This window comes from Castor canadensis, chromosome 16 (assembly GCF_047511655.1).
Source record: "Castor canadensis chromosome 16, mCasCan1.hap1v2, whole genome shotgun sequence".
In the NCBI taxonomy this organism is placed as follows: domain Eukaryota; kingdom Metazoa; phylum Chordata; class Mammalia; order Rodentia; family Castoridae; genus Castor; species Castor canadensis.
Genome location: NC_133401.1, coordinates 13,594,564 through 13,622,497, shown reverse-complemented (window position 1 = coordinate 13,622,497; position 27,934 = coordinate 13,594,564). Strand labels below are relative to the sequence as shown.

General features: G+C 49.1%; 1 protein-coding gene across 3 annotated transcripts; it reads right to left on the bottom strand.

Annotated features, from left to right (window-relative positions):
* Numbl (NUMB like endocytic adaptor protein) lies at window positions 1–27,934 on the bottom strand. Of its 3 annotated transcripts, none has more exons than XM_074057088.1 (10): window positions 27,799–27,934; window positions 23,888–23,972; window positions 21,555–21,694; window positions 20,354–20,428; window positions 20,191–20,265; window positions 18,623–18,763; window positions 10,190–10,379; window positions 4,929–5,234; window positions 2,564–2,686; window positions 1–1,410 (listed from the first exon to the last, which is right to left on the bottom strand). In XM_074057088.1, exons 3-10 carry the CDS (start codon window positions 21,678–21,680, stop codon window positions 755–757), a joined length of 1,692 nt encoding a protein of 563 aa, XP_073913189.1. In that variant the 5' UTR covers window positions 21,681–21,694; window positions 23,888–23,972; window positions 27,799–27,934; the 3' UTR covers window positions 1–754. The 3 variants fall into 3 exon arrangements, with proteins under 3 accessions (XP_073913189.1, XP_020036980.1, XP_020036981.1); XM_020181391.2 differs by lacking the exon at window positions 27,799–27,934 and adding an exon at window positions 27,345–27,560; XM_020181392.2 differs by lacking the exon at window positions 27,799–27,934 and adding an exon at window positions 27,345–27,560 and having other exon boundaries at window positions 4,929–5,231.

The window sequence follows — 27,934 nt, the reverse complement described above, 5'->3', positions numbered from 1 at the left end:
CACTGTTATATTCTTCCTTTATTGGCTGTCCTTGTATAATACAAATCTGCAAGTTTAGATACAAAAAAAATCTGGAAATAAAAGATAGAAAAGTACCCGCCAGGTACCTCTTCCCCTTGTTCCGGGACCCCTCCCCAGCGGGCACCGACATGAGGTAACTGAGCATCTTCTTCCCCCCTCCCTTGCCTCCTGGGCCCCCAACTTGGCCCCTGCCCCATGAGACCTCAGCCTCCAAATGATGAGGGCCCGAATGATCAGGGGAGGCAGTGGGGTGAGCACAGCATTGGCAGTGAACGCAGTGTGGGCAGAGGGGAGCCCTTAGCTTGTGCTGTGTGGCGGGGAAGGAGACAACCAGACTTGGGGTGGGTCCAGGAGAGCCCCTAAATGAGCATCCCTCCTCCATCCTGCCCAACACTGGAAGGTGGAAGGTCAACAGAAACTGGGAAATGTAGTTTGAACTGGGCATTCTGTGGGACTGCGGCCATCTCTGTCTGGGGCTGGGGAAGGAGCACTGCCAGCCTAATTCCGGCAGTGAAATGGCTCCTTTAGTCAGGCTGGGTCCATCCCTGAATTCCATCCTGTTGCAACGTGGGCATCACAATATTGGTTCTGTAGTGGTTGTGAGGGGTGGTGAAGAGAAGGTCTTAGAGGGGGTACTGAGGGGCACAGCCCCAGGGAGGATAGGGGAGAGGTTGTACCTCCACTCCCAGGTGTGGTACACCTGGGGAGGACAGGGTGGGCAGGGCAGCTTGGGCTACAGTTCAATCTCGAAGGTCTTCTGCAGGTCAGTAGAGAAGGGATTGGAAGGCTTCTCCACAGCAGGTTTGCCTTCTAATGCTGCCCACTGAGCCTCAAAGGGGTCCAACTCAGGGGCTGGGGCAGGTGCTGGCTCTGGGGGCCAGGGGGCCCCATTAGGGCGTGGACGGGCCTGGCCCCCAGGGGCACTGGGTGCAGCAGGGGGTGGGAAAGCCCCAGCTTTCCCAAGCAGGGTGGCAGGCTGGGGCTGGAGCTGGGCAGCTGAGCAGAAGGCATTGGCTACCATCTGCGAGGGGGTGATGCCCACCACAGGCACCCGAGGCATGGGTGGGTAGCCTAGGCCTGGGTAGGTGGGCACAAATGGGGGCTGCATGTGTGGGGGTGGCAGGAACACAGCCACCTGGGCAGGTGCAGCATCAAAGGGCCCCACAGGGGCGGGGAAGGGCTGTAGGGAAGGGGGCATGGTGGGCACTGGGGGCATAGAGGCTGCTTGCTGCTGCTGCTGCTGCTGTTGCTGCTGCTGCTGCTGCTGCTGTGCCTTGGCCACTTGAGACACCTCTTCTAGCCATCGCTCAGCCTCTGAAGGTGTCCGTTTATGTCCAGGCTGGAAGGCAGCTGCAGGGGGCACAGAGGGCTCACCCCAGGCAGAAGTCCCTGGAGAGACGAGAGAGGAGAGGCAGGTGAAGGGCACAGGCTACAATGGAAGAACCCCTGGCTGGGAGTATGATGAGCCTGGGGATCAGAGCACAGGCTCACTGCCTGCCTCTGAATCCCAGCTGAACTCTCTAGCTGTACTGACCTCACACAAGGGCTTAACCATTCCAGACCACATAATGGGTCTGCAGGGCTGAGAACTTACAATGCTGACACTCCACAGCCCTAGGATGGAGAGGCCAAGGTAGGACTGATGCTCACCTGGTCCTACTGCCCTTCTCACTGGTCAGGGCCACAACTGATATTAAATATTTTGAGTATTAGTGGTAGACCACCTGCCTAGCAAGTGTAAGGCCCTGAGTTCAAACCCCAGCACTGGAAAAAAATATATACATACATACATACATATATAAAACCATCTTTGATTCTAGTACTTGGGGTGTATTGTTTTAGGAGGCAAAGATTCCACCACAGTCAGTGAGGCTCACTAGGGTTTTTTGTTTGTTTGTTTTTTTGTGGTACTGGTGTTTGAACTCAGGGCCTACACCTTGAGCCACTCTACCAGCCTTTTTTTGTGATGGTTTTTTTCGAGATAGGGTCTTGCAAACTATTTGCCCAGGTTGGCCTTGAACTGTGATCCTCCTGATCTCTGCCTCCTCAGTAGCTAGGATTACAGGCGTGAGCCACCAGTGCCTGGCTCATCAGTCTTAAGACTGTGTTTCCTAAGATTGCAGAGGTCTACACTGTTTGAGAGTCTAAGGTGCTCCCATGGTTCTAGGATGAGCTCATGGTTCCAAGATGATCCATGGTTCTAAAATGATCTCTTGGTTCTAAGGTGATCCTGTGGTTTTAGGATGAGCCAATGCCTCCGAATGTCACAGGCTCTCGTGGTTCAAAGATGATTGCATAGTACTAAGATGACCCATAGTTTTAAGTGGATCCGATGTTTCTAAGCTAGTCTATGGCTCTAAGATGATCCTGTGGTTCTAAGGGGATCTCCTGGCTCTAAGGCCAGCCCGTGGCTCTATGATGACCATTAGTTCGAACTCTGAACCATCCCAGATTCCTGAGGTCTCCAAGCTGCCCTTGAATGGAGAAGGGGAATGTGGGAGGGGCACTGCAGGGTGTCGGCACAGTGGAAAGGCTGGCTTACCTGTTGTGGCAGGTGGTGGCCCTGATGCTGGTGCTCCAGCACTGGCAAAAGATGAGCTGATCTGTGTGCACAAAGCATTGATGCTGTCACTGTCATTGGCACCTGGAGGCTCCATCTCAGGTACTGGGAAGTCAGGGGAGGGCAGAGGTCAGCAAGGAGGCCCTCTATGACCTGGGTCCTTTTCCTTCCTAAGGATGTAGGTTGGTGCATCCACTCTGGAGTCACTAGGTGGCCATGGCCACTACAATAACTGCGTGCGTGTGTGTGTGTGTGTGTGTGTGTGACATCTGAGTGGTACAACAGCCAAGTCTCATGGCCACCCAATCTGGTCTGGCCTATCACCAGGGTAGACATGCCCCTGTACCAGCAAAGTAGGAGATACAGAACAGGTGTGGTGGCCTGAGAGGGCTTGGGAGGAACTAAGGTACCATCCAAATAAGCTAAGGATTGCCATATGTCATGTGTGACAAATGTCTGTGACGCTTTAGCAAGTGGCTGTCTCCATGGGGCAGGAGGAATGCTCCATGAACATCAGAAAGAAGAGGCTGTAGCAAGTCAGCAGGTGTGATGTGGGGACCCAGGTCGGGAGTGGCTTCCAGGTCAATGTAAGATAGCTGTGTGTATTCATCCAGGCACACAGTATTTGAGGACGTGGTCTCTGATTGTGACTCAAAGCTCAAATGTGTGGCAGCTAAGTGTGAGTGATTCTGCCTGTGTGACGTAGGAGTGTTTGTGAGTGTGGCTTCCGAGTTGTGTGCAGCCAGGTGTGTGGTTTGTGAGTGTGTGTAAATCTGGTGTGTGATTTCTGAGTGTGCGTGTCTCCTGAGTGTGACATATGTAAGAGTGGGACATCACTGTACATCTGCGAAGTTTCTGCATGGCAAGTCACAACCACACACATATGCAGATGGCCAAGGAGTGTGAGCTTCCAAACTGAGCCTGGGGAGGCTGCCACCTCTCAGGGAGCATGTGTGACAGCCCTGGGCGTGTGTTTAATGTCAGGCTGCATGAGGACAGCAAACGTGAGGGCGTATGACACCAAGGAATGCTGCAGGACACTGAGTGGTGTGCATCATTCTCGACACACATTGGCATCTGCTCAAAAATTACCTTTTGGAGCAGCCCAGTGTGGCAGATACAAATCAACACCTTCCCACACCAACCTTCACCACCAGAGGGGCAGGTGTCCCAGATATGGCATATGGAGTAGCAGAGTGGGACAGACCACATGGCTTCCCTGACTGCTGGAAGGGCAAGCTAGGGAACCGAGCCACTTCTCTCCTCTCCCTGGCCCATGGCAGACATTAATAATCAAACACAATGCTTTTCTTCCCCACTGACGTCTTTGCTCACCTTATTCCTTACTTGGATGGATCTTATGGCTCCAGTGACCAAATTCTGGGAGTCTCTCCTTTGAGCAAAAACAAAACACCCTGCTGCCCTCTCCTCTGCCTTCTCCCATGGCCTTGTACTTATTTAATCATGTGTGTGTCACCTCTCTCCTTGCTCATGGCAGACATCATTAGGAAATCAGTATGTCTGTTGCCATCCCTCTATCCTCCTTGCCCTAGCCAGACATTGCTAATCCATTATAACCTTTCTCTCTCTCTCTCTCTCTTTTTTTTTTTTTTTTAAGTGGGACTGGGGTTTGAACTCAAGGCACTGTGATCCCAAAGCAAATGCTTTATCACTTGAGCCACACCTCCAGTCCATTTTGCTCTGGTTATTTTGGAGATGGGGTCTTGTAAACTATTTTGCCTGGGTGGGCCTCAAAACTCGATCCTCCTGAACTCAGCCTCCCAATAGCTAGGATTACCACAGGTTCCCAGCTCTCCTTTCTCCTGAGTCATGGCTCTATTGGCCAAATGCTTGGAAGAAGCAGTGAACTCAGGTGTTTGAGTCCTGAGCAAAACCAGGGCTTCTCTTCTTTCCCTTGCCCATAGAAGACTCAATAGCCTGGAGCAGACTATGCTCCCTTCCCTGAACCCCAGAAGACATGGTTAACCGATCGTGACCGTGCTACTTTTCTGCTATACCCTTAATAGATGTGGCTAATCAGTCACGACTTGTGCTACCGCTGCTGTGTATGTTACTCAGGCAGGCCTTGAACTTGCGATCCTCCTGACTCAACCTCCCAAGTGCTAGAACCGCAGGTGTGCACCACCACTCTTGGCTCATGTTACCTCTCTTGTATTCCTTGCTCATGACAGACATTGTTAACTGATCATGATCCATGCCACAGGTCTATTGTTTGCCTTTGGTAGACAGTGCCAATTGATCAGTGTGTACACCTGTCCTCTATCCCTTGCCCACAGCAGACAGTGCAATTGAGTCTGATACCTTTCCTGCCAAGCCTGGGACTCACCTGTGCCCTTCACCTGGAAGTCAGTACGGCGCTGCAGTGTAGATGGCAGTTCATTCAGCCGGAGGCTCAGCTGCCGTTTGAATGGTGAGTTCTTCTGGCTGAGCGCTGGGAAGCCACGAAAGGAACCCTGGCGAACCAACTGCTCCAGAGGGGCGTGGCGCCGGGGGATGGCAGCAGCAGTGGTTCCTGCAGCCACTGGAGTGCCTGCCTCCCCCTTCTCGCCAGGGGATGTGGTGGCTGGTGTCGGGGACACATGCCCAGGCTGAGCAGGACCAGGAGCCACAGTGGGGGCAGCTGCTGCCTCTGCTGGAGATATGGAAGATAGTTAGACACCTCACCTTGGCATCCCAGACCTTTCCCACCCTAGGTCTCCGTCATTCCCTAAGTCTGCCTTCCTTACCTGATGTGCCCTTGAGAGGGCTGGGGCTCTGCAGCACCCCCACCCCAGCCCAGCCAAGACCACTGCCCAGAGGACATCCTTGGGGAATCTCCTCCAACTGGGCCTCTGTGCTTCGGCCCCTTCTCAGCCCTCCTCCGCGCCTCTCCCCATTTTTCCCTTGGACACCTCTAGCTCTCTTTCTTTTTTTGTGGTATTGGGGGTTGAATTCAGGGCCTTACGCTTGCTAGGCAAGTTCTCTACCACTTGAGCGATGCCCTGAGTCCTTTTGTTTTTCGTTAGTTTTTCAGACACTATCTCTTTCTAACTTTGCCTGGTGCTGGCCTTGAACTGTGGTCCTCCTACCACCGCCTCCAGAGTATCTGGGATGACAGCTCTACACTGCCACACCTGGCCCTCCATTCCCCTTTCTGATGCTTTTCATGAATAACGAGTCAGGCATTGTTTCAGCAGCTTTGCAAACATAGTATCCACCTTATTCATGGATTTATTATACATGGTTTTGACCCCGCAAGGTTAAAAAATAAATAATCTTTTTAAATCAAAAGAGAGGCTGAGGATGTAGCTCAGTGGTAGAGCACTTGCTCAAGGCCCTGGATTCAATTCCCAGCACTGCAAAAAAAGAAATTTCACAAACAAAAATCTTAAATTTCGGTGTGCACATTACACTGCTCAGTGGATGTGGAAAATCTCTCGTTATCATTAGTTGTGTCTAAATCACTGTGTGCTCTGCTGAGTATTTCCCTGCCCTTAATTTTATGAAAATCTGCCTCCCAAAAAGCAAATGATTCAAACCCCAGCTCCTGACAAAAAAAAAAAAAAAAAAGCAAATAATGCCCCAAAAGCAATGTAAAAGTGAACGTGCTCAATTTAAGTGTAAAGTGACAGTTTTATAATTTGAGATTGGTTAAAAGGTGGCATGTTTTTAGCCAAAGTTGGGTGGCTTATGGGAAAATGAACCTGGCATCCTCAGTACAGCGCTGAACTCTGCATCCTGAGCATGCATGGGTTTTCTTCCACAGCGTCTCCGCGTGACCACATACGTGAGGATACCGGGGCTCTACTGTATTAACTTACTCAATCAGCACCACCACCCATGAGGCTGAGACTATCGCCATTTTACAGATGTGAAAAATGAGGCCCAGCAAAGGCCAATGGCCTACCCACATCATGCTGCTAGGAAGGGGAGTTTGTGCTTCAATGGCTGCCTCACCTGTCTCTCCCTCTGGCTTACTCTCCAGAGCATGCTGTCTTTCTGTCACTGTCCTTCTCTGCTTCTCTTCCTTCCACCATTTTTCCCACCTCAACCACCTCCCCACTCCTTCCAGCTGCAATCAGTCATTCTAGACCTGGCTTCTGCATTTCATCCTCTAGGATGCATTCCAGATTGTTCCAGCCCCTCAGCCTGGGCCCCTGCAGTCTGGGACTGTCTTCTGACCTCTGTGGAAGCCTGTTCTCTACATTTGGCTTGCTTGTAAGGCAGGCTCTTCAATGGCAGTCCCCCCTACCACACACACACCCTGCCAATCCACAAACACATACTCATCCTCCAACCCAGGCCTTGCCCACCTGGAGCCTGAATGCTGGGGAGACCCCCAGAGGGATGTCACTCAGAGCTGCTTCTCCCATATTCCAGAAAGAGGTGATGAGCTGCCCATTCAGGCCTGGGCTATGGCCATGGAAATAGACCAGAAGTTGGAACCAGGAAAACTACCTCTGCCCTCTCCTCACTGTGTGACTTTAGGAAGTCCCCTTCTCTCTCTAGGCTGCAGTCTCCCAACTGGGATGAACAACCCTAGACTATGTCCTCAGGCCTCCCAAGAAGGTCAGTTAAGGTGGCGAACGCTCAATGTGTCAGAATCCAACCAAAGCTTGGTAAACAACTCCAGAGCTGGCGCTCAACGCAGGTCTCAGGCTGTGACCCAGTATAGGGTAGCACAGTATGGGTGAGAGGCTCAGTAAGTCTCACCTCACTTTGTACACTCATGTTTGGCTGTGCAAACAGGAAAGTGCTTTCTTTCCACAGGGCAAAAGCCCTGGAAATGAGAAGGCCCCTTGGAAACAGCAAACTGTTTGCAAAGGCAAAAGCAACTGTCTTGGGCTTTGTAGCCCACAACTCTCTTCCTAAATTCTAATATCTTATGTCAATGGTAAAGAAGTATTTGAACACAGTGAAAGGGTTGGGGATATAGCTCAGTGGGAGAACACTCGCCTGGCATGCATAAGGCCCTGTGTTCGATCCCCAGCACCACAAGAAAACCAAACAAATAAAAACTTCTCTGGACACGGTGGATGACTGCATGCCTGTGTGTCCTCTGTGAGCAATAAGACATCCTATGCTCTACCGTGCCCTATGTTGACTGTACTTTACAAATTCTAATAGGCGATATAGACAGAAACATGCTTTGCAAATTATGAAGAACTCTGTAGAGAGACTTATAAATTGTCATATAATTTACAAATAAAAATGTCTTTTGTCAACTCTAATATTCTAGTGATAAAAATTTCCATTTTTAGAGCTGAGCATGGTGGTACATGCTCATAATCCCAGCACTCGGAAGGCTGAGGCAGGAGGATCTTGAGTTCAAGACCGGCCTGGGTTATAGCAAGACCCTGTCTCAAAAAAAAAAATTCCATTTACCTAACTTTTTGCTTAGACTTTTTCCCTATAGTTCTGGGATTACACCTAGCCTTCTTCATGCTAGGGAAGTACGCTACCACTGAGCTACATCCCCAGCTCTTGGAATTTTGAGATAAGATCTCACTCTGTTGCCCTCAAACTCTTGACCCTCCTGCCTCTACCCCCTGAATGCTGGGATTATACATGTACACCGCCATGCATGGAAGAAATATTCTAAATTTACAGAAAAATTATAATAGAACAATAGAAGCCCGTGGTGTCTGTCAGCCTGTAGGTTGCTAACCTACAGTAGTTACCATACTTGTTGCAATATTTTTTTCCTGTATCATCAGCCCTGAAACCTTCAGCATGTTCTTCCTAAGAACAAGGATATCCTCGTATAGCACAGTACAGGTTCACTCAGGAAGCTTAACGTGCGAGCAGTGCCACTGTCTAACCTACAGTTCCCCACTGTCACATTTATGTCTTTTCCAGAGTTTCTTTTCCCCTTCCAAGCCAGAATCCAATTCAGGATTACACATGCATTTACTCATACCTGTTAAATCTCTGTAGTCTTTTTAAACCTGGACCAGTTTCAGTGGTAAATTCTAAGCAATGCTTGCCAAACTTTCAAAACTAGAATTTGGCTGGGGGTTATAGCCAGCTCTACCAGCTCAGTGGTAGAGCACCTACCTAGCATATGGATTCTAGCACTGAAAAAAAAAGGAAAAATAGGAAAAAGCTGTGACTCAGTGCAAACATACAGTTAACATTTTAAAATATACTGTTTTAAAGCTAGGTGTGGTGGTGTACACCTGTAGTCCCAGCACATGGGCACTTGGGAGGCAGAGGCAGGGGGATGATCATAAGTTCCAAGCCAGCTTAAGCAATATATTTAAAACAAACTAAATCAACCTCACCCCTGACTGTTTTAGAACTTGTGAAGTACTTGCCATTTACCTAGAATATTATTTTTTCTATAAGGTATTTTTCTTTTTTATTAATTTTATCATTATTACATTTTCTCACATGTGTATACATTGTTTGGGCCACCTCCTCCCCCTTTATAAGGTATTTTTCAATTTTGTTTTTTTTAGGTACTGGGGATGGAACCCAGGGCCTCCAGCATGCTATATGCAAACAGTGGACCACCGAGTCAGGCCCCAGCCGGTCCTCTTTTTTTTTGGTGGGACTGGATTTGAACTCAGGGAATCACAATTGCAAAGCAGGTGCTCTATGCTTGAGCCACACCTCCAGTCCATTTTCTTCTGGTTATTTTGGAGATGGGGGTCTCAAGAACTTATTTGCCCAAGCTAGCAATTGAACCTCGATCTTCCCGAACTCAGCCTCCCAAATAGTTATTATTACAGGTGTGAGCCATGGGAGCCTGGCCTTTTTTTTTTTTTTGGTGATAGTGGGGATTGAACTCAGAGCCTACACCTTGAGCCACTCCATCATCCCATTTTTGTGAAGGGTTTTTTGGAGAGAGGGTCTCAAGACCTATTTGCCCAGGCTGGCTTCAAACCTCAATCCTCCTGATCTCTGCCTCCCAAGTAGCTAGGATTAGAGGCTGAGCCACAGGTGCCCGTCCCTTTCTTGATGGCAACTCCATGTAAGATAATGAAGTATGATATATATGATATATCTTTTATGTAGTAACCCATTACACATAAGAAAACCCATTACACATGAAAAAGAAGTTTTAAATGATACTTAACCCATTCTACTGATGTACTCCAATTTCCTTCCTTCCTCCCTCCCTCCCTTCCTTCTTTCCTCCTTCCTTCCTTTCCTCCCTCCCCATTTCAACTATGCTCCCCCCAGCCCTTTTCTGCTTTTAGTTGTTTTTCAGATTGGATCTCCAGCTTTTTGCCAAAGCCTGGGACCATGATCTTCCTACCTCTGCCTCCTGCATAGCTGGGATCACAGGCCTGCATCACCATGCCCAGCTCTATTTGGTTTTTTTGGAATGCTAGTCACTACCCAGCAAACAGAGCTCCTAGGTGTTGCCGCTGCACAGTGTGAGGCCCTGGGCACCCCTGATGTGGCAGATCATGGAGGGTTTGAGGAACCTGGAAACCTGAGAAACGTCCCCAGGAGTTCCTTGGACTGAGGTGTGCTGTAGCGACTGTCACCAGCCTTGGAGCTGACACCCTGCCTGGGGGAGCTGCAGCGCCCTGAGTCTCTCGCATAAGCTAGATGCCCGTGCCCCACCTGTCCCACCTGCCCAGCAGCAGCACCCACCTTTTTTCTTCTCTGCAGCCTCGCGCTCGGTGGGCCGGCCGCCCCCGGACAGGCGGAAGGAGCCCTCGCGGGCGAAGCTGGTGCGGCTGGCATCGAAGGCGGCGGTGACTCCGCACTCCTTCTCCCGCCGCTGCTTCCGCTCCAGGCAGGCGGCGAACGCGCAGCCCACCGCGTGGCTCAGCCTCTCCCCCTGCAGAGAGCGCGCATGAGAGGGGCGTCCTGCAGGTGCGCTGCCCGGCACACCGCCCTAGGGGCCGGGTGCCCCCGTGAGTCCTTCACCCCTTGGGCGGGGGTGGCAAGGAGCAGACCTTGCCAGACATGCATGCACAAGGCCCGGGTTGCTTCTCCACCCATCACCACCACTCCCTACCCCGGCCTCCCCGCCACCGCCAAAAAAAAAGTGTTGGACGAGGCAGGGCAATGGCCTGTGCAGCACCACGAGACCCAGATTCAAAACAAGCAAGCAAAACAAAACCAACCAACTGGGGTGCGGCAGGGGTGGGTCATGCAGGTGCGTATAATTGTCAAAACTGCAAATATGCCCAGCTGTGGTGGCTCGCCCCTATAATCCTAGCTACTTGAGGGACTGAGATCAGGAGGATCTTGGTTTGAGGTCCACCGGGGCAAAAAGTTCAAGAGACCCCCCCCCTCCCCATCTCCAAAATAACCAAAGCAAAATGGACTGGAGGTATGGCTCAAGCAGTAGGGTGCCTGCTTTGCAATGGAGAAGCCCTGAGTTAAAAACCCCAGTCCCACCAAAAACCCGAAACTCTGCACACATGTAGAGTTTGGCTCTACATAAGTACCGTGTGCTAATCGACTGCGCCCCCTCCAAATTCTTATGTCGAAGCCCCAGTCCCCATTAGATGGCGCTGGCAGAATGGGTCAAGTGGTAGAGCACCTGCCTAGCAAGCATAAGGCTCTGAGTTCAAACCCCAGTGCCGCCAAAAAAGAAAAAGAAAAAAAAAAAAAGACCTGGAAACCAAATACGAATTCTACTTCATAGAATTTGTGAAGTGTGTAGGGGAAGATTATGATGTCTGTAACTTTGATTTTAACCTCCAAATACAATGGATGGATTGGGCGGGGTGGTAGAGGACACGTCTGCTATTGTTTTGTTTTAGAGTAGCACAGGCTACCCTTGAACTCATGATCCTCCTGCCTCAGCTTCCCAAGAGTTGGGATCATAGGCATAAACCCCTATACCTAGATTAGGGGCCGTTTTGGTTTCTTTTGTGGTACTGGAATGTAAACTCAGGGCCTCATGCTTCCTAGGCAGGTGCTCTACCACTTGAGCTATTTCACCAGCCCTTCGGGTGGTGTTCTTGAGTGTCTACTTGTGAAGTTCTAAGGCCAGCAATTTGGGACTGAACTGGCTTCCCATTCCCATTTCCTAGTTGTGTGCTCTCAAGAAAATCACTTTGGCTGGCAGTGTGGCTCAAGTAGTAAAGTGCTTGCCTAGCAAACTCAAGATACTGAGTTCAAACCCCAGTACTGCCCCCCAATAAAGGCCACATGTTACACTTTTAGGGCTGGTGGAGTGGCTCAAGCAGCAAGTTGCCTGCCTAGCAAGTGTGAGGCAGTTCCCAGAGCTGCTAAAAACAAAACAAAACAAAAAACTGGTAACTTAAGCTTAAAGATATTTTCAATGCCATATCCTTTTTCGCCAGGTGCCTGTGGCTCATGCCTGTAATCCTAGCTATGAAGGAGGATCTTGGTTCCAAGCTAGGCTGGGCAAATAGTTTGTAAGACCCTATCTCAAAAAAACCCACCACAAATAGGGGCTGGCGGAGTGATTCAAGCACTAAGAGTGCGTGCCTAGAAAGTGTGAGACCCAAGTTCAAACCCCAGTGCCGCTAAAAAAAAAAAAAAAAAGAAAGAAAGAAAGAAAAAAATCACTTTAACCGGGTATTAGTGGCTCACGACTGTAATCCTAGCTACTTCAGAGGCTAAGATTGAGAGGCTCACAATGCCAGGCCAGCCTGGGCAAACAGTTGGAGAAACCATCTCCAACATAACCAGAGCAGAATGGACTGGAGGTATAGCTCATACGGTAGAGCACCCACTTTGCAAAGCACAAAACCATGAGTTCAAACCCCAGTTTGCAAAATAAAAATTAAAAAAAAAAAAAGAAAATCACTTCTCTCAAGTATCCAAGTCTCCCCTGCCATCAAATAAAAATCTTAACAGTGCCTTCTTCACAGGACAATGCAAGAAGTAGGTGAACTAGTATCTACTGAGCACCAAGTTCAGAGCCAAGCCTGGGCTGAGCCCCAGCATGGCTCCTGTTTGAATCCTCCCCACACTTCCAGGAGGTGGACTCTCCTATGAACCGATTTCACAAATGAAGGAACTGAGGCTCAGACGAGACATCAACATGTCCACCGTATAATTCGTGGAGAGGCAGAATCAGGATTCACATGAGTTTCATCTGACTTCTAGCCTAGCCAAGATGCTGAGCCCTTACAAGCTTGACAAAAACCTTCAAGAAAGTACTACCAAACTGAACCGAGCGAGAAGCGTATGAACAGGGTTCTATGGGGCTGGGGCGTGGCTCCAGTGGTAGAGTATCTGCCTAGCAAGTTCCAGGCCCCGGGTTCAATCTCCAGTACCACCAAAAAGAGATAAACAAATGAATAAATAAATGGATTTTATAGCCAGGCATGGTGGCACACACCTGTGATCCCAGTACTTGAGAGGCTGAAGCAGGAGGATCTTGAGTTCCAGGTCAGTCTAGGCTACATAGTGAGTATGAGGCCAGCCTGGGCTATATAACCAACCCTGCCTCAAAAGACCAAAAAGGGTGGGGGCATGGCTCAAGTGGTAGAGTGGCTGCTTTGCAAGTGTGAAGTCCTGAGTAAAAACCCCAGTACTACCCCCTAAAAAAAAATCCTAATGCAAACACAAATAGCACTAATAAGCAAATTTAGCTACATAGCAGGATGTGAGATCAACACAAAATTCAGTTATATTTCTACACATTAGCAACGAACAATCCAAAAATGAAATTAGGACAATTCCATCTATAATAACATTAAAAAAATAAAATGGTTATGAACAAATATGACCACAGAGGTGCAGGACATGTACACTGAACACTATGAGACATTGCTAAAAGAAATGAAACATGGTCTAAATAAACAGAAAGACACCCAGTGTTCATGAGCTGGAAGACTGAATATGGCTAAGATGGCAGTACTCCCCAAAGTGACCTACAGACTCAATGAAATCTGTCAGAATCCCAATGGATTTTTCAGAAATGGAAAAGCTGATCCTAAAACTCACATGGAATTCCAAAGGATCCAGAACAGCCAAAATAATTGTGTAAAATAATACAGCAGAAGAATCACACTGCCTGATTTCAAAATTTATGACACAGCTACAATAATCAAAACAGTGTGGTACTAGCTGAGTGAAATGGATCAGAATGATGGAGATTCAAGGCCAGCCTGGGCAAAAAGTTCGAAAGATCCCATCTCAACCTATTGGACACAGTGGTGCATGCCTGTTATTCCAGGTCTGCAGGAAACATAAACAGGAGAATCAAGGTCAAGGCCTGTCCAGGTATAAATCCAAGACCCTAGTCAAAAAGTAATGAAAGCAGTTGGATGCTAGTGGCTCATGCCTGTAATCCTAGCTACTTGGGAGGCTGACAACACGAAGATCAAGGTTGAGGCCAGTCCAGGCAAACAGTTTGAGAGACTGCCATCTCCAAAATAACCAGAGCAAAATGGACTGAGATGTGGCTCAAGTGTGAAGCTCTGAGTTCAAAACCTAGTCCCACCAAAAACAAAAAAACCCAAAAGCAAAAAGGGGGGGGGGGTTGCATGGCTCAAGTGGTAGAGCATCTGCCTAGAAATGCAAGGCTTTGAGTTCAAACTCCAGTTCAAACCAACGAATATTCAGAACCCAGAAACAAATCTATGTGTGGTCAAGTGGTTTTCAACAAGGTGACCAAGACCCCCACGAATATATGAAAATTTACTCAGTGCTGGGTGGGGCGGCTCAGGCCTGTAATTCCAGTACTTGGGAAGCTGAGGCAGATTGTGAGTTCAGGGCCAGCCTGAACCATCTTAAAAAAAAAAAATTAACTCAAGGCTGGGGGTACAGCTTCACAGCAGAGTGCTTGCCTTGCATGCACAAGGCCCTGGGTCAATTCTTAGCACTGCAAGGCAAAAATTAATTTAAAATGGATCAAAGAGCTAAATGAAAGAACAACAACTGGACTTGAACAATGTTAAAAAATTTGTGTATCAAAGGACACTCAAGAAAGTAAAAAGAAAATCATAAAATGGGGAAAATATTTGCAAGCCGTATGTATTATGTGTGTGTGTGTATATATAAAGAGGTTTAAAAAACCTCTTAGGACTGAACAACAAAAAGAAAACAACCCAATTAAAAAATGGGTAAAAGACAGGTATGGTGGTACACATTTGTAATCCCAGCACGGTGAGACCATCTCAAAATAAAAGAACTGAACACAGGTATTCAAATACTTGCCCATAAATGTCCATAACAGCACTGTTTACATAGGTCAAAGGTGTAAACAATCCAAATATCCATCAGTGGATGATGAACAGATAAATAAATGGATAAATAAAATAATCCACACAATGGAATATTGTTTAGGTATGAAAAGGAATGAAAGCTGGGTATTGTGCTCCCACCTGAAAACCTAGTTACTAAAGAGGAAGAGATTGGGCAGATCAAGGTTCAAGGCCAACCCAGGCAAAAGTTCTCAAGACCCCCATCTCAATCAAGAAAAGACACATCTGACATCCAGGAAGTATCGGAGGCTATCTGGGGTATAAACTTGAGACTCTATCCCCTAAAATAACAAAAGCAAATAAGGGTTGGGGTGTAGCTAGAGCACCTGCCTGGCCCTGAATTCAAAATCCAGTACTGCAAAAAAAGATACATGTTGCAACATAGATGAGCCTTGAAAACATGGTAAGTGAAAGAAGCCAGCGCAAAAGGGCTTGTGTTACGTGATCCTGTTAAAGTGAAATAGCTAGAAAAGGCGTATCTGTAGAGAAAGAAAGCAGGCTAGTGGTTGTCAGGGAAGTGACAGCTTCATGGATATGAGGTCTCCCTTAGTGTGATGAAATCATTTTGGAACCACATCATATGGAGAACTAAATACGATTGTGTTATACAAATTTCCATCTTCCTTTACTCCCTCCTTCCCTTCCCTTCTCTTCCCTTCCTTTCTTTTTCCTTCCCTCCTTTCCTTCTTTCTTTTTTTGACACTGTCTATGTAGCCCAGGCTGCCCTGGAACTCAAGATCTTCCCTCCTCAGCCTCTCAAATGCTGAGATCACAGGCATGTACCACCATACCCAGCTAAAATGACTAATTTTATGTGAATTTCACCTGCTTACACTTAAAACCCGAAACTCAGAACCGGGAAGGAGTTCACCTACTGTCACTCTACCCAGAGTAGATGGCACTGCTCTGCTCTAGCTTTGATTCCTAAATATCTCAGTGTGATGTTCATCTCCTAAAGAGTTGCAATCAGGCTGGGCACTGGTGGCTCACGCCTGTAATCCTAGCTACTCAGGAAGCAGAGATCAGGAGGATTACAGTTCTAAGTCAGCCCAAGCAAACAGTTTGCAAGACCCTATCTTGAAAAACCCTTCACAAAGATAGGGCTGGTAGAGTGGCTCAAGGTGTAGACCCTGAGTTCAAACCCCAGCACAGAAAAAAAAAAAAAAAAAAGAGTTGCAATCTATGAACACTATCAGACTGCCGAGAACTTGCTGTGCATGACCATCACAAATCCTTCCACAGTGACTCTGTGAGAATCCATCATTGTTATCCCCAGAAGGCCATGTCACTTGTGCCAAACATCCCACACACAGCTGGGTGGCTGGACACTGAATCCACACCACCAACTAAGTGGCAGCATGTTTTCCAAAAATAGCCACAACAAATTTCTGGCCCCACATATGTTCTTCTAGAACTTTCACCTCCCTGTCAGAGGTGGAATCTGTATCTTCTCCCTTAGCCTGGGAAGACCTCTGTGGCTGACTGGACAAACAAGAGTCCCATGGCAGCCATGCTGGGTGATGTCCAGGACTAAGACCAAAATTGCAATACAGCTTTCTCCGTCTCTCTCTCTCTCTTTCTCTCTCCCTCTTTTTTCCCCTTTCTCTCTTCTTCCTTTTTTTTTGGGCAATACTGGGGTTTGAACTCAGGGCCTTGTTCTACCACTTGAGTTTTAGTTATTTTTTAGATAGGGTCTTATACTTTTGTCTGGCCAGCCTCCAATCATAATTCTCCTATCTCTGATCCCAAAGAGTTGAGATAGGCGCAGGCCACCATACCTGGCCCCTTCTCTCCCTCTTGAGGCTCCCTCTCTTAGAGCTCATTTTGGAACGCTGAGCTCTCCTGAAGCCTCCACGTTGGAAAGCTCCCATGGAAAGGTCCTAAGACTATGAGCCATCTAGCCAGTCTCTTGGTGCTGGAGCTCCAAATACTGTCTATTAGCAATGGCATGAGAGACTGGAACCAGAGCCACCAGGTGGGCTTTCCTCAAATTCTTCCTCTACAGCTGGGCACTGGTAGCTCACACCTGTAATCCTAGCTACTTGGGAAGCTGAGATCAGGAGAATTGTACTTCCAGGCCAGCCCAGGCAAATAGTTTGCAAGACTCCATCTTCAAAAGAACCAGAGCAAAATGGACTGGAGGTGTGACTCAAGCAGTAGAGAACCTGCTTTGCAAACATAAAGCCCTGATATCAAAACCAAGTCCCACCAAAAAAAACATTTTTTTTTTTTTTGCTCTACAGAAACCATGGGAGATAAGAAACGGGTGTAATTTCAGGCCTCAAAATCTCAGAGCATTTTGTTACACAGCAATAGCTAACTGATACAACCACTATGCACTCTGCTGTGCTCAGGAAACAGCAGTGGCTCTGGCCTCTCAGCTTCTGTTATTTTCACACCAAGCCCTGGGTAGGGACCACTCAACAGGGACTAATCAATCCTGACACTCTCAAATTTGTTTTTCATCCCTGGTTTCAAGTTCTGAATTTGTGTGTGAGTTTGGAGGTTGGAACTAATGACTAGTTTTGAGGGCTCAGAGCTATTTGGTTTTTTTTGTTGTTTTTTTTTTTTGAAATGGAGTCTTGCTATGTAGCCTTGCTAGCCTCAAACTCACAGTCCTGTATCAGCCTTCCTAGTGCTGGGATCACAGATACGCCCTCTCAGGGCCAAGGGAAGACCTGGCCAGGCTAGTTTTTCATACCTTCTTGTTAGAATTTGAAACCAGAGTGTTGTAGAATTTCTTCTTCTATAGTGACCTGAAGAGGCTGCCCATGGGTACAGCATTCCAAGGCTGCCCTGCTCTGTCTTTCTGCCACCTGATACGCCAATTTTGTAAGATTCCTCATATCCTTCTGTTAATCTCACTCTGCGTTTAAATTAGCCAGATTAATTCCCATTGCTAGCAACCAAAGAACACTGGCTAATGTAGGAGACAGAGATTGTGGCTTCCCCTCAGAGTTGTGTGTGCTCTGACATTTTGGGTCTAGGGATCAGAACAGAATAAATATTTCCCACCATCTTTTGCAGTTAAGGATGTCCATGTGAATAGGTCCTGGCCAGTGGACTGTAAGTAGAAAGGCTATGCATCTCCTATAAAGGAGAAGGTGTGCTTTTCCCTTATATTTCTCTCTCTTGCACTGACTGGAATGAAAGACATGAAGGTTGGAGCATGTGCAACCATCTTGGATCATGGAGTGGGAGCCATTCTACAGGAACAACAAGAGGATAGGAACCATGGCTTCTGATGAGCACAGGGGTGTCACACTAATGCTGCAAAGCCTGCTTTAGGATTTCCTTTAAATGAAACAGAAACAAACTTCAATTTCATTGAAACCACTGTTATCTGGTAGATTTGGAGTTACAAGCCTCAGAATTCTAATTATGATATGAATATATCTGAAAAAGAGTCAACTTGTTGCTTTGAACCCATCCCTAAAATATTAAGATCCACAGGTAAAATGTACTGAGACTGAGGAATATGGGAAGCCTGGGGATATTGCTTGAGAAGGACCCAAGGAGTCTTTTTTGGGCAGGAAACTCTATCACTTGACCTTGGCAAGTTTATACATAAGCAAAAAATTCACAGAGCTGTGCACTGGCTATCTGTGCACTTCACTGCCTATCTGTGAAGAATCACTGATAACAACAAGTATAAAGATGGTAAGTACTGTTTTCCTGAGTGCGTGGTATGTGCCAGACACTGTCCTAAATGCTTTGTATTAATCCACTGGGGTCTCACAAAATCCTTGAGGTTAAAAACTGTGCCTAGACCCCCTTCTCCAGATGAGGAAACTGGGCATTAAGCGGCAGGCAATTTTCCTGAGTCCACACAGCAGGACATGCTGAGACATGGGAGAGGGAATTAGCCAGCTTTGGTGACACTCACAGAGTCTTTGAGTGCCAGGAAACAGTGGCAGATCCAACGTCGGGTGGTGCCATCCCGGCAGATGTAGGAGAAGGCCTTGTCTAGGTTGCGGTCAGGAGCACAGAAGGAAACCTTCTCGATGGTCTGGTCTACCAGCAGGTCCTAGGAGGGGTGGGGGAGGCAGGTGAGCAGTCTGAACTTTGTCTGCCCTATTCATGCAATGCTCCCATAGAGTCTGTTCTAAATCTCATCCTGAACGGGGTGGGGACCCAGCAGTTGTGGAGACAGCTGTGGGCCAGCCTTCCAGAGGCTCCCAATTCAGCAGGAAGTCAGATCTATTATGATATGGAGACAGCCAGGCTGTAACAAGGGAGGCACAGGCAGCGGGGTAGGACTTGGACTGGGGTTGGGGAGCAGAGAGGCCTCTGCAGGAGTCAAGAAGGGGTGCTTGACCCAGGCTCAGGCAGAACTTCCTGCAGGACGAATTACCTGGGTGAAAATGCAGGGAATAAGAGCTTCAGGCCTGGCAAAAGTGGTGGAGCACCTGCCTAGCAAATGTAAAGCCCTGAGTTCAACCCCAGTACTGCTAAAAATGCAGGGAACAGTATTCAGGCTGAGGGAACTGTCTGTGTAAGGTGGTAAAACTGTTCAATCATCAGCCCCACTCTCACATGTCCTGGGCACCTCCTCACGTAGTATCTGGTTGGGGGAGAGGAGATGGGTGGGGAAGGGATTCAAAGGAGAACAAATAGATTCCTAGATCCTGGTCCTACAGTGCTCCTGCCTGGCTAGGCAGACTGATGATAAGAACATAATAGTCAACATTTATTAATATAAATACTTATAATGTATCAGGAAGTGTTTTTGCATTATTTGTTTTTTTTTGTTTGCTTATTTTTTTTTAGCAGTACTAGGGATTGACTTCACAGTCTCATGCATGCTAGGCAGGCACTCAGCCCTTCTTTGCTTTAGTTATTTCTCAGACAGTCTCATACTTTTTGCCCAGGGCTGGCCTCAGACCACAATCCTTCTATCTCTACCTCCTGCATAGCTGGGATTACAGATGTGCACCACCATGACAAACCTGTTCGTTTGTTTTTTGAGATAGGATCTTGCTAGGTAGTCCAGGCTGGCCTTGAACCCGTACTCTCCTTACTCAGCCTCCTGAATGCTGGGATTACAGGAGTGAAACACCATGCCTGATGCCACACAGTGTTTCCAAAGTTTGCACATACTTTCTCATTCAGTGGCAGGGTCTATGATGAACCCCATTTCTTAGATGAGGCAACTGAGGCCCAGAAGGGTTAAATCTCATGCCCAGGTGGTGAGAGGGTGGCTGGAGCAGTGCTGAGGCGGCTGCTCCAGTTCGTGCTCTCACCCACTCTCTATACCAGCTCACAAATAACCACAGCCCTCATTCCTGAATTAGGACCATGCAGCAAGCCAAGCCTTTGCAAGAACACATGGTATAGTCTAGAAGGCCCCTGAGAGAGGGACATCCCAGAGGGGCAGGAAGGCATCCTCCCCCACTTAGAGCAGGGTGAGGAGAGGGACTCACTGGTACCCATCAGACTTCACAAGCCTCCTACCTTGGTCTTGTCGTCCACCACTCGGAGCCCATCAGCTGACACCCACAGGACAGATTTCACAGACTTCCGGCCCATCTGGGGTGGGGGAGGGGGAACAGAGGGACCTGTTCAGAACTGCATCTTCCTGACCTTGCCCCCTCCCCGGTTCTAGCCCCTCACTCACCGCCTTCAGCTTCTTCACAGCATCTTCACACACGTGCATCCCCCGGGACTCCTCCACCTCCACATGGCCCAGGTACTTGGGTGGAAAAGGGTATGGGGACATAAAATAAGCACAGTAATCAATCACTTCCACTGTTCAAGAAACATCTGCCATCATACGTATTAATTCATTCACTCTGCACCTCAATGCTACAAGGTGTGCACTCCATCCCTACCCCAGATATGCAGCTGAGAAAACTCAAGCACACAGGATTTGTAGTCAGCCCTGTCCTGCCTCTGCCCTGGGGCCTTCACACTTTACTTGTGTCCTTCTGAGTGCCAGGATTTGCATCCCTGTGCCTGAGGACAGGCTGTAGACCACATCAGGAGCTCTGCCTCCCCCTGACTACTGATAGAAAGCCTGCACCAGCCAGCAAAGACTGATGGGAAGTTGGGTGCATGCGTCCCCAGCTCCCTCACATGCAGGTGGAACTAAACTTGGTAGTCCACAGATGCAGTTCAGTGGCACAACCCGTACTGGCTGCCTTCCCTTTCTCACACCCACTAGCAATTCTGGCCCCACCAGAATGAACCCCTCACACTCAGGGTCTGCTTGGGGGAAGAGAAAATCAGGCAGAGGAGCTAGCGAGTCTCCTTGCTAGGAAGACACCAAGCTCCACAGCCCAGGCTCTGAATCCCTGCTGTCTCCCTGGTAAAAGTGCAGCCTACGTTGTGAAGGGCTGTGGCTATCTAAACCTGAACACCCTTAACAGTAGAGGGCTTTGCAAATGCTACAAAAATTTTACTTTGCTTTTGGGCGGTACTGGGTTTGAACTCAGGGCCTTATGCTTGCTAGGCAGGGGCTCTACCTCCTGAACCACTCCATCGGCCCTATAAAAATTTTTTGTGCCCTTCCAGTGACGTTCTTTGTGAGTCTCCAGAGAACTGGGTGACCCTCCCCCAGCAGGACATTCCCAAGTGATATTTTCCTAATTCAAGAGAAAGCGTCCTGGGTTTTATACCAACTTCGTGACCTTAGGTCCTGCTCCCATAGGCTCTACAGCTTTTTAAAAATGTAAAGTCTCTTGCTACAGCACTAGGTCTTTAGAGATCCTGCCCAGCATCCCCAGACAGGCAAGCACCCAACAGCTGACTCCGCCCATCACCACCACATGCCCCGCCCACTGGCGCATCCCGCCCACTGGCGCATCCCACCCACTCACCCTGACCGGGAAGCTGCATGTGCCCTTGCGCACCGCATCTTCATCTGCCTGCCACTGGTGCGGGCGCGATGCCTCTGGGACATAAGCTGGCTTCCTCCGCCGTAGGCTCTGCCTTAGCTTGTTCATGGTGCCCGGCCCGTCTAGTGACACAGGACAGTGGAATGGAACAAGGAAGGTCCAAAGGGAGCCCAAGGAGCAAAGGGTCAGATAACCTTTGAGTGGGGGAGTCAGGGGGATAAGAAAGCCCAGAGGTGGTGTTTAGGTGAATTGTGTCTGGGGTGGTGTGTGCCTGTGACGATCAGAGGCAGGACTCGTGTTTTTTTTTTTTTTGTGTGTGTGTGTGTGTGTGTGTGTGTGTGTGTGTGTGTGTGTATGGAGAGAGAGAGAGAGAGAGAGAGAGAGAAAGGTGTGTTGGAGCCTCAATGAGAGTCTTCATTGACTTTGACTTTTTTTTTTTTTTTTTTGCGGTACTGGGGTTTGAACACAGGGCCTATACCTTGAGCCACACAACCAGCCCTTTTTTGTGATGGGTTTTTCAAGATAGGGTCTTGGGAACTAGTTGCCTGGGGCTGGCTTCGAACTGCAGTCCTCCTGATCAGCCAGGATTACAGGTGTGAGTACCAGCACCCTGCAACTACACCATTTTGACAGTCCCAGGAAGAGGATGAAGGGACACCCAGGACTAGCAGCAACCACAAGCGACAGAGACTCTGTTTGTGACATATGGAAGTGTATGAAGGTGTATTCCAGAATGGTGTTTGTGAGGGTGTCTGTAACTGAGCACACAACTATGAACTGTGAGTGTGTTGTATGTAGGATCCTTGCTTGAGAATGGTGGTTTATGAGGTGGGTGTCTGTGAATGCTCTCTGTGAGGGGCTCTATGTTCCAAAAGTGGTTGTGACTTATGAGTATGCATCCCTGAAGGTTGTTGCTGAAGGGCATCAATGTCTGAGTGTGGTTGTGAGTTCATGTCAGTGCACGCTGTCTTTGTGTGCGGTGGTTGTCTAGGAGAACTTGTGTTTCAGTGCATGTTACCTGAAGAGTGGGTCTATGTTCAAATTGAGACTGTATGAGTATACCGTCTTTGAAAGGGTGTGTCCACAGCTGCTGTCTGTAAAGCTGTGTCTCTGCGTGAGGTTGTGGCTACTGTCCTTTAGGACTGTTGCCTCTGAGAGGGCGGGTCTGTCTGTGACCATCACCAAGACCATGCCTGTATGACCGTGGCTACTATTTGTAAGGGAGTGTCTGTCAGAGAATGTAGAGTGTGGTTCATGAATGTCGTTGTGAGCGTCCACCTGTAATGCAGTGGTGCCTCTGTGAGGATGTGTGAGAACATGAGGTTGTAGTCTTTGAGACTATATTCATGAGTGTTATTTGTGGGGGGTAATGGTTGCCTAAGTATTATTTGTAAGATTGGAGTAAGTGTAGCTCTTTTGGAGGATCTGTGTCTGTGGGAACTGTTTGTGATGCTGTATTTGTCTGCAAAAGTACAGCTGTTGTCAGTAAAAGTAAGAACTGTGTATGTCATCTGTAAGACTGTTTATGTGCATCTGTCTTTTCTTTTTTTTTTGTGGTACTGGGATTTGAACTAAGGGCCTACACCTTGAGCCACTCCTTTTTTGTGATGGGGTCTTTTTTGTGATAGGGTCTTGTGAACTATTTGTCTGGGGCTGACTTTGAACCATGATCCTCCTGATCTCTGCCTCCTGAGTAGCTAGGATTACAGGTGTGAGCCACTGGTGCCCCTCTCTCTCTTTTTTTTTGAAACTGGAACTCGCTGTCCTCTTGCCTCTGCCTTCTGAGTGCTGGGATTACAGGCCAGCATACCTGTATCTGGTGTACTGTCATGTCCAGCTTATATATATCTTGAGTGTATATCTGGTAAGTGCCTGTGGTAGCCTGGTAGAGCCTAGGGATGTGTGTGTGTGTATCCATCCATGTGAACACATGCCTGCACAATGATGTAAATGAATAATTACTTAGCACATCTTCAAGTGTGCATGTCGCCGCATTAACAAGTGTGTGTGGATTTGACAGAGATCAACATCTGTGTGTGTGTCTAACTGTATGTCTATGGCTGTGTGAAGGTCGAGTGTGAGTCTGCAGTGATGTGACTCTGTACACAACTGCTGAGTGTGAGGATGTCAGTGTGTGTCTGTGAGGTAGGTTAGGGTATATCTATGAATGAGGGGGGCTTTCGTGGCTACTGAGTATGCAGGGAGGATATTTGAGGGTGTCTACTCACAAATGCAATTTAGCCAATTTCTCTGGTCATGCTAGACAGCCCCATCCACCCACCCAGTCCCTGCCCTTTCCCTAGCTGGTCACTCACCTGCCTCCGTCCTGAAGGTTTCAGGGGGCCCCAGGGCCCCACAAGGGGCTGGGGGCAAATGCTGCTCAGGCCTCCTGGGTCCCCCCTGCCCAAAGGAGGAAGAAGGTGAGAAGTTTGTTGGGGTATTTTCAGTCCCCAACCTTACCCCTCTTGGACTTTAGCTAACCCCCTCCATTTCTTGCTCCCTGGTGAGAGCCCTGGTTGTCATAGTAACTGTTGCCAGAGAGACTAGCCACCTGATTCTGTAGGCCCAAGAACTAGTAGGTATATTGAGGGGGCATTGTTGGGTTGTGCTAGCCTCAGGAGGCCCTCAGTACCCACGAGGACAATGTGAAGACAGTGGCTTTGCCCTCTACACACATGGCTAGAGCTATACACAGACACAGTTACACATATGCAGCCAACTCATGTCTACATCGTCCATAGCACCCAGTCACAGCTCTGCACACTTAATTACACAAAGACACCATCCTAGCTACCACTTCAGATCACACAGATACAGAGACACAGTCATGGCCACACACAGTTGCCACTATAAACATGGTCACATGTAAGGTTCACAGACACATTGCTCTACTACGAACATTTGTCCACATTCATGCAGAGTGTCCTAACCTGTCTAGGCCCCACCATGGACACCTGGTCACACCAGCAACTGGTATTTGTCCACTCCCATTTTCTCAGTCACATACAAGAACTGGGCCCAGGCACACCCACAAGGACAACACATGTACAACCACACCCAATGACAGCTGTGTCTCCTCAGGCACCCACCCAAGAAACCCACATCACAGGCCCCCTGAGACAGAATCACACCCAGTCAGAGTTTACCCACTTGGTCACCTCGTACATGAGCACTGAGACACACTGTGACACAATCTCAGCTGCACACACTTGTCACATGTATCTTCACCACTGCATACCGACGACATCTGGACGCACATAAACAGATGCACATTTGTTCTCACAAAGCCCACACACGGCCACCACTGCACATGGCATTCAATTCAACCATCTCAGTCACACCGACACACCTCTTTATGTCACCCATTGTCACAGTCACACATCCCCAGGTTCACATTTGGTCCCAATATCTGTGACATAGTTCTCTGTGACAGCCACTCTTCTACGACAGTCCTCTATACACAACCAACTACTCACTGTTGATATGCTGACAGCTACAGCCCATGTATTACACAGAGATAGGCATACACGTGCAAGGGACGGCACACAACCACTCAGAGACGAATGTCCTCAAGGATGGCCACCCTCAGACTGCCATGCACATTCCAGAGACTGTCCTGGATGCACAGTCACACAGCATCAGTGTCCACGTTACCCAGCTATCCATCATGGTCAGGGTCCCATACACAGCTGTCCCATGTCACCATCACAGAGAAACACACAGTTTCTTCATGTAGACACATAAGTCACATAAACAAGTATGTGACCACATGTAATCTCAGCCCCTCGTGGACAGGCACATAAAGTCATGGGCCCACCTCCCCACATTAATATTTCACACATAGGGACATAAGCACACAGTTCAGTTTCCCACATCACAAGTACACAGTGAGGTGTATACACAGCAATGTAGTGACCTTGGTGTAGCAGTTATTGGTTTTACAGAGAAGACATGGTCCCTGACAGAGTCATCTGCAGTCAGGGGCCAGTCACCTTCTCACTCAATCACATGGACTTACCACACACACACACAGCCACATACTACAGACGTACACGTTCTCAAAGAGCAGGGCACAAACAGTTACCCAGGGTCACAGACATCCAGGTTACACACACACAGGAGAACAGAAGCCACAGTCACACACACACCCAGGTACCTGGAGCTAGCACTCATAGATGACATCCATACACAATTAAGTCAAATACTCACACATACAAGACTATGCTTATACAACCAGTATCACAACACAGCTAGACACAGTCATTTACACAACCCCAGCCATACACAGATGTGCACAGTAACACACAACCACTGTTACACACAGTGGCATTATACAACCCTACTCATACAGGCACAATGACTTCAGATACAATGACAGCCACACACCCAGAGTCACACATGTATATAAAATCACTTATAGACACAAGCACAATATTCTTACAGGGACATGGAGTCACAGACACAACTCCACTCCATCCACATTCTTAGTCACACATATGTCTAATCCCAGGCACAACATATATGCTGTCACATACCAAGATACACAAAATAGGGTCACAAAAGACACAACCGCAGACACAACTACACAATCACAACCATGCACCCACCCAAATACTGACAAGACTAAAAAGTAGAGGGCTCTGCAAAGTGGACAGCTGTCATTCACACACACACACACACACTCACAATGTCACCCAAATAGCAGGGTTACACAGGACCACAGACACTGCCACATCCAACCACAGGCATGCAGACATTCAACACAGGATTCCAGCTGCTGCGCATGCACGCGCGCACACACACACACAACCACACAAACACGGGGTCATACTCCTAGCTGCCTTCCCATCCCTTGTTTCCCCTCCTCCCCACCCCAGGTACCACACACAAAGCCGCTGGTCACTTAAGAGGCTACAAACAGGTTTGCACCGAGTCCCAGGGGAGCCGCCCCCAACCCAGCCTGAATCTTGGAGGCTAGGGGCCCAGATCTGGCAGGGGGGTGGCTGCGTATTGTCTGTAGGTGGTGCCTTTTTTGAACAGCTGGGCAGCCCTAGGGACAAAGGGGGTGGCCTAGGGGACCTGTGCCCTGAGACCCTTGACCAAGCGTGGGAGTGGGGGTTGCCTCAAATTCTCCTTATTTTATTTAAGCTGGGGAGGAATGGGGTGGAGTTCCAGGCACAGGGACCTCGTTTTGAGAAGGGGATGTGCCTGGGACTCGCCCAAGAACTGGGCAGTGGGGGGTGGCTGTGCTCAGGAAGCCTGCCTGTGAGGCCTGGGGATAGACTGTGCTTGGAGTCCCCCCCAACCCCCCAGGGTGTGGGCTCGGTGGAGAAGCTGTACCCAGGTCCCCAAGATCAAAACCTTGTCGTACTGGGTTGCTGTGCTCAGAGACCCCTTGTCAGGGAAGGGTAGGAATCGCCCCAGGAAGGCCTTTGCTTGATATGGGGGCTGCATCCCAGACCCGACCCCCAAAACCTTGCCTAGGGAGTTGAATCTAGAATTTCCGAACCCCTGTCCTTGATTGGGGGGGGATTCTACGTCTAGGATTCATATTTCCAGGACCTTGGCAAGAGATGGCCCGTGCCAGAGACCCCCCCTCCCAATCTCCCAGGCTTTGGCTTGAACGGAGCCGGTCCTGGACCCCCACCCAGGACCACCGTCTCCAGTTTTGGCATCTTCTCTCCATCCGGGCGCCGCGGCCGCCTCCCACCCTCCGCCACATCAGCAACGGCGCCGCCCCCGACCCGAGCCCCCCTCTCCCGCCCTTCTCACGCTGGCCGCCGCGCTGCGGGACATCCAGGGCCCGGGCGCCCCCGCCTCCCGCGGCCCCGGCTGGGCCCGGTTTCCCGAGTGCTGCTGCTGCTGCTGTGGTGGCGGCGGCGGCAGCTCTGTCTGACGCGGGCCGGGCCCGGGGCCGGGGGATGGTGCGGGATGCACACGCGAGCCAGCTCGGCTCCCCGGAGGATTCCGTTCCGGGGGCGGGGGAGCGTCCCTCCCGCCTCGGCGCCCCGCCCCGATCCCGCCCATTGGCCCGCCGCCTGCTGTATATGCAAAAGAACACCGCAGGCCACGCCCATACGGAAATGTGACCCCGCCCTCTCCAGTGCAGCCACCGCCCCGCCACGCCCACTGCCCGGGCCGGGGCTGAGTCGGCACTGGAGCCTGGGTGAGTTCTTCCCCACAGTCGGCTCAGGCGTGGGTTTCCTCGCCTTCTGTAGCCCCTGACCTCAGATCCCCTCTACAGCTCTGCGTCCGCAAGAATTGCTTTGGGAGGCGCCTTGTCGCCGTCCGTCCTCAAATCTTGCTAACCCCACGGTTCTCTTAGCCCGGCGGGGGCGGGCAGAAGCGGTGACGAAGCACTT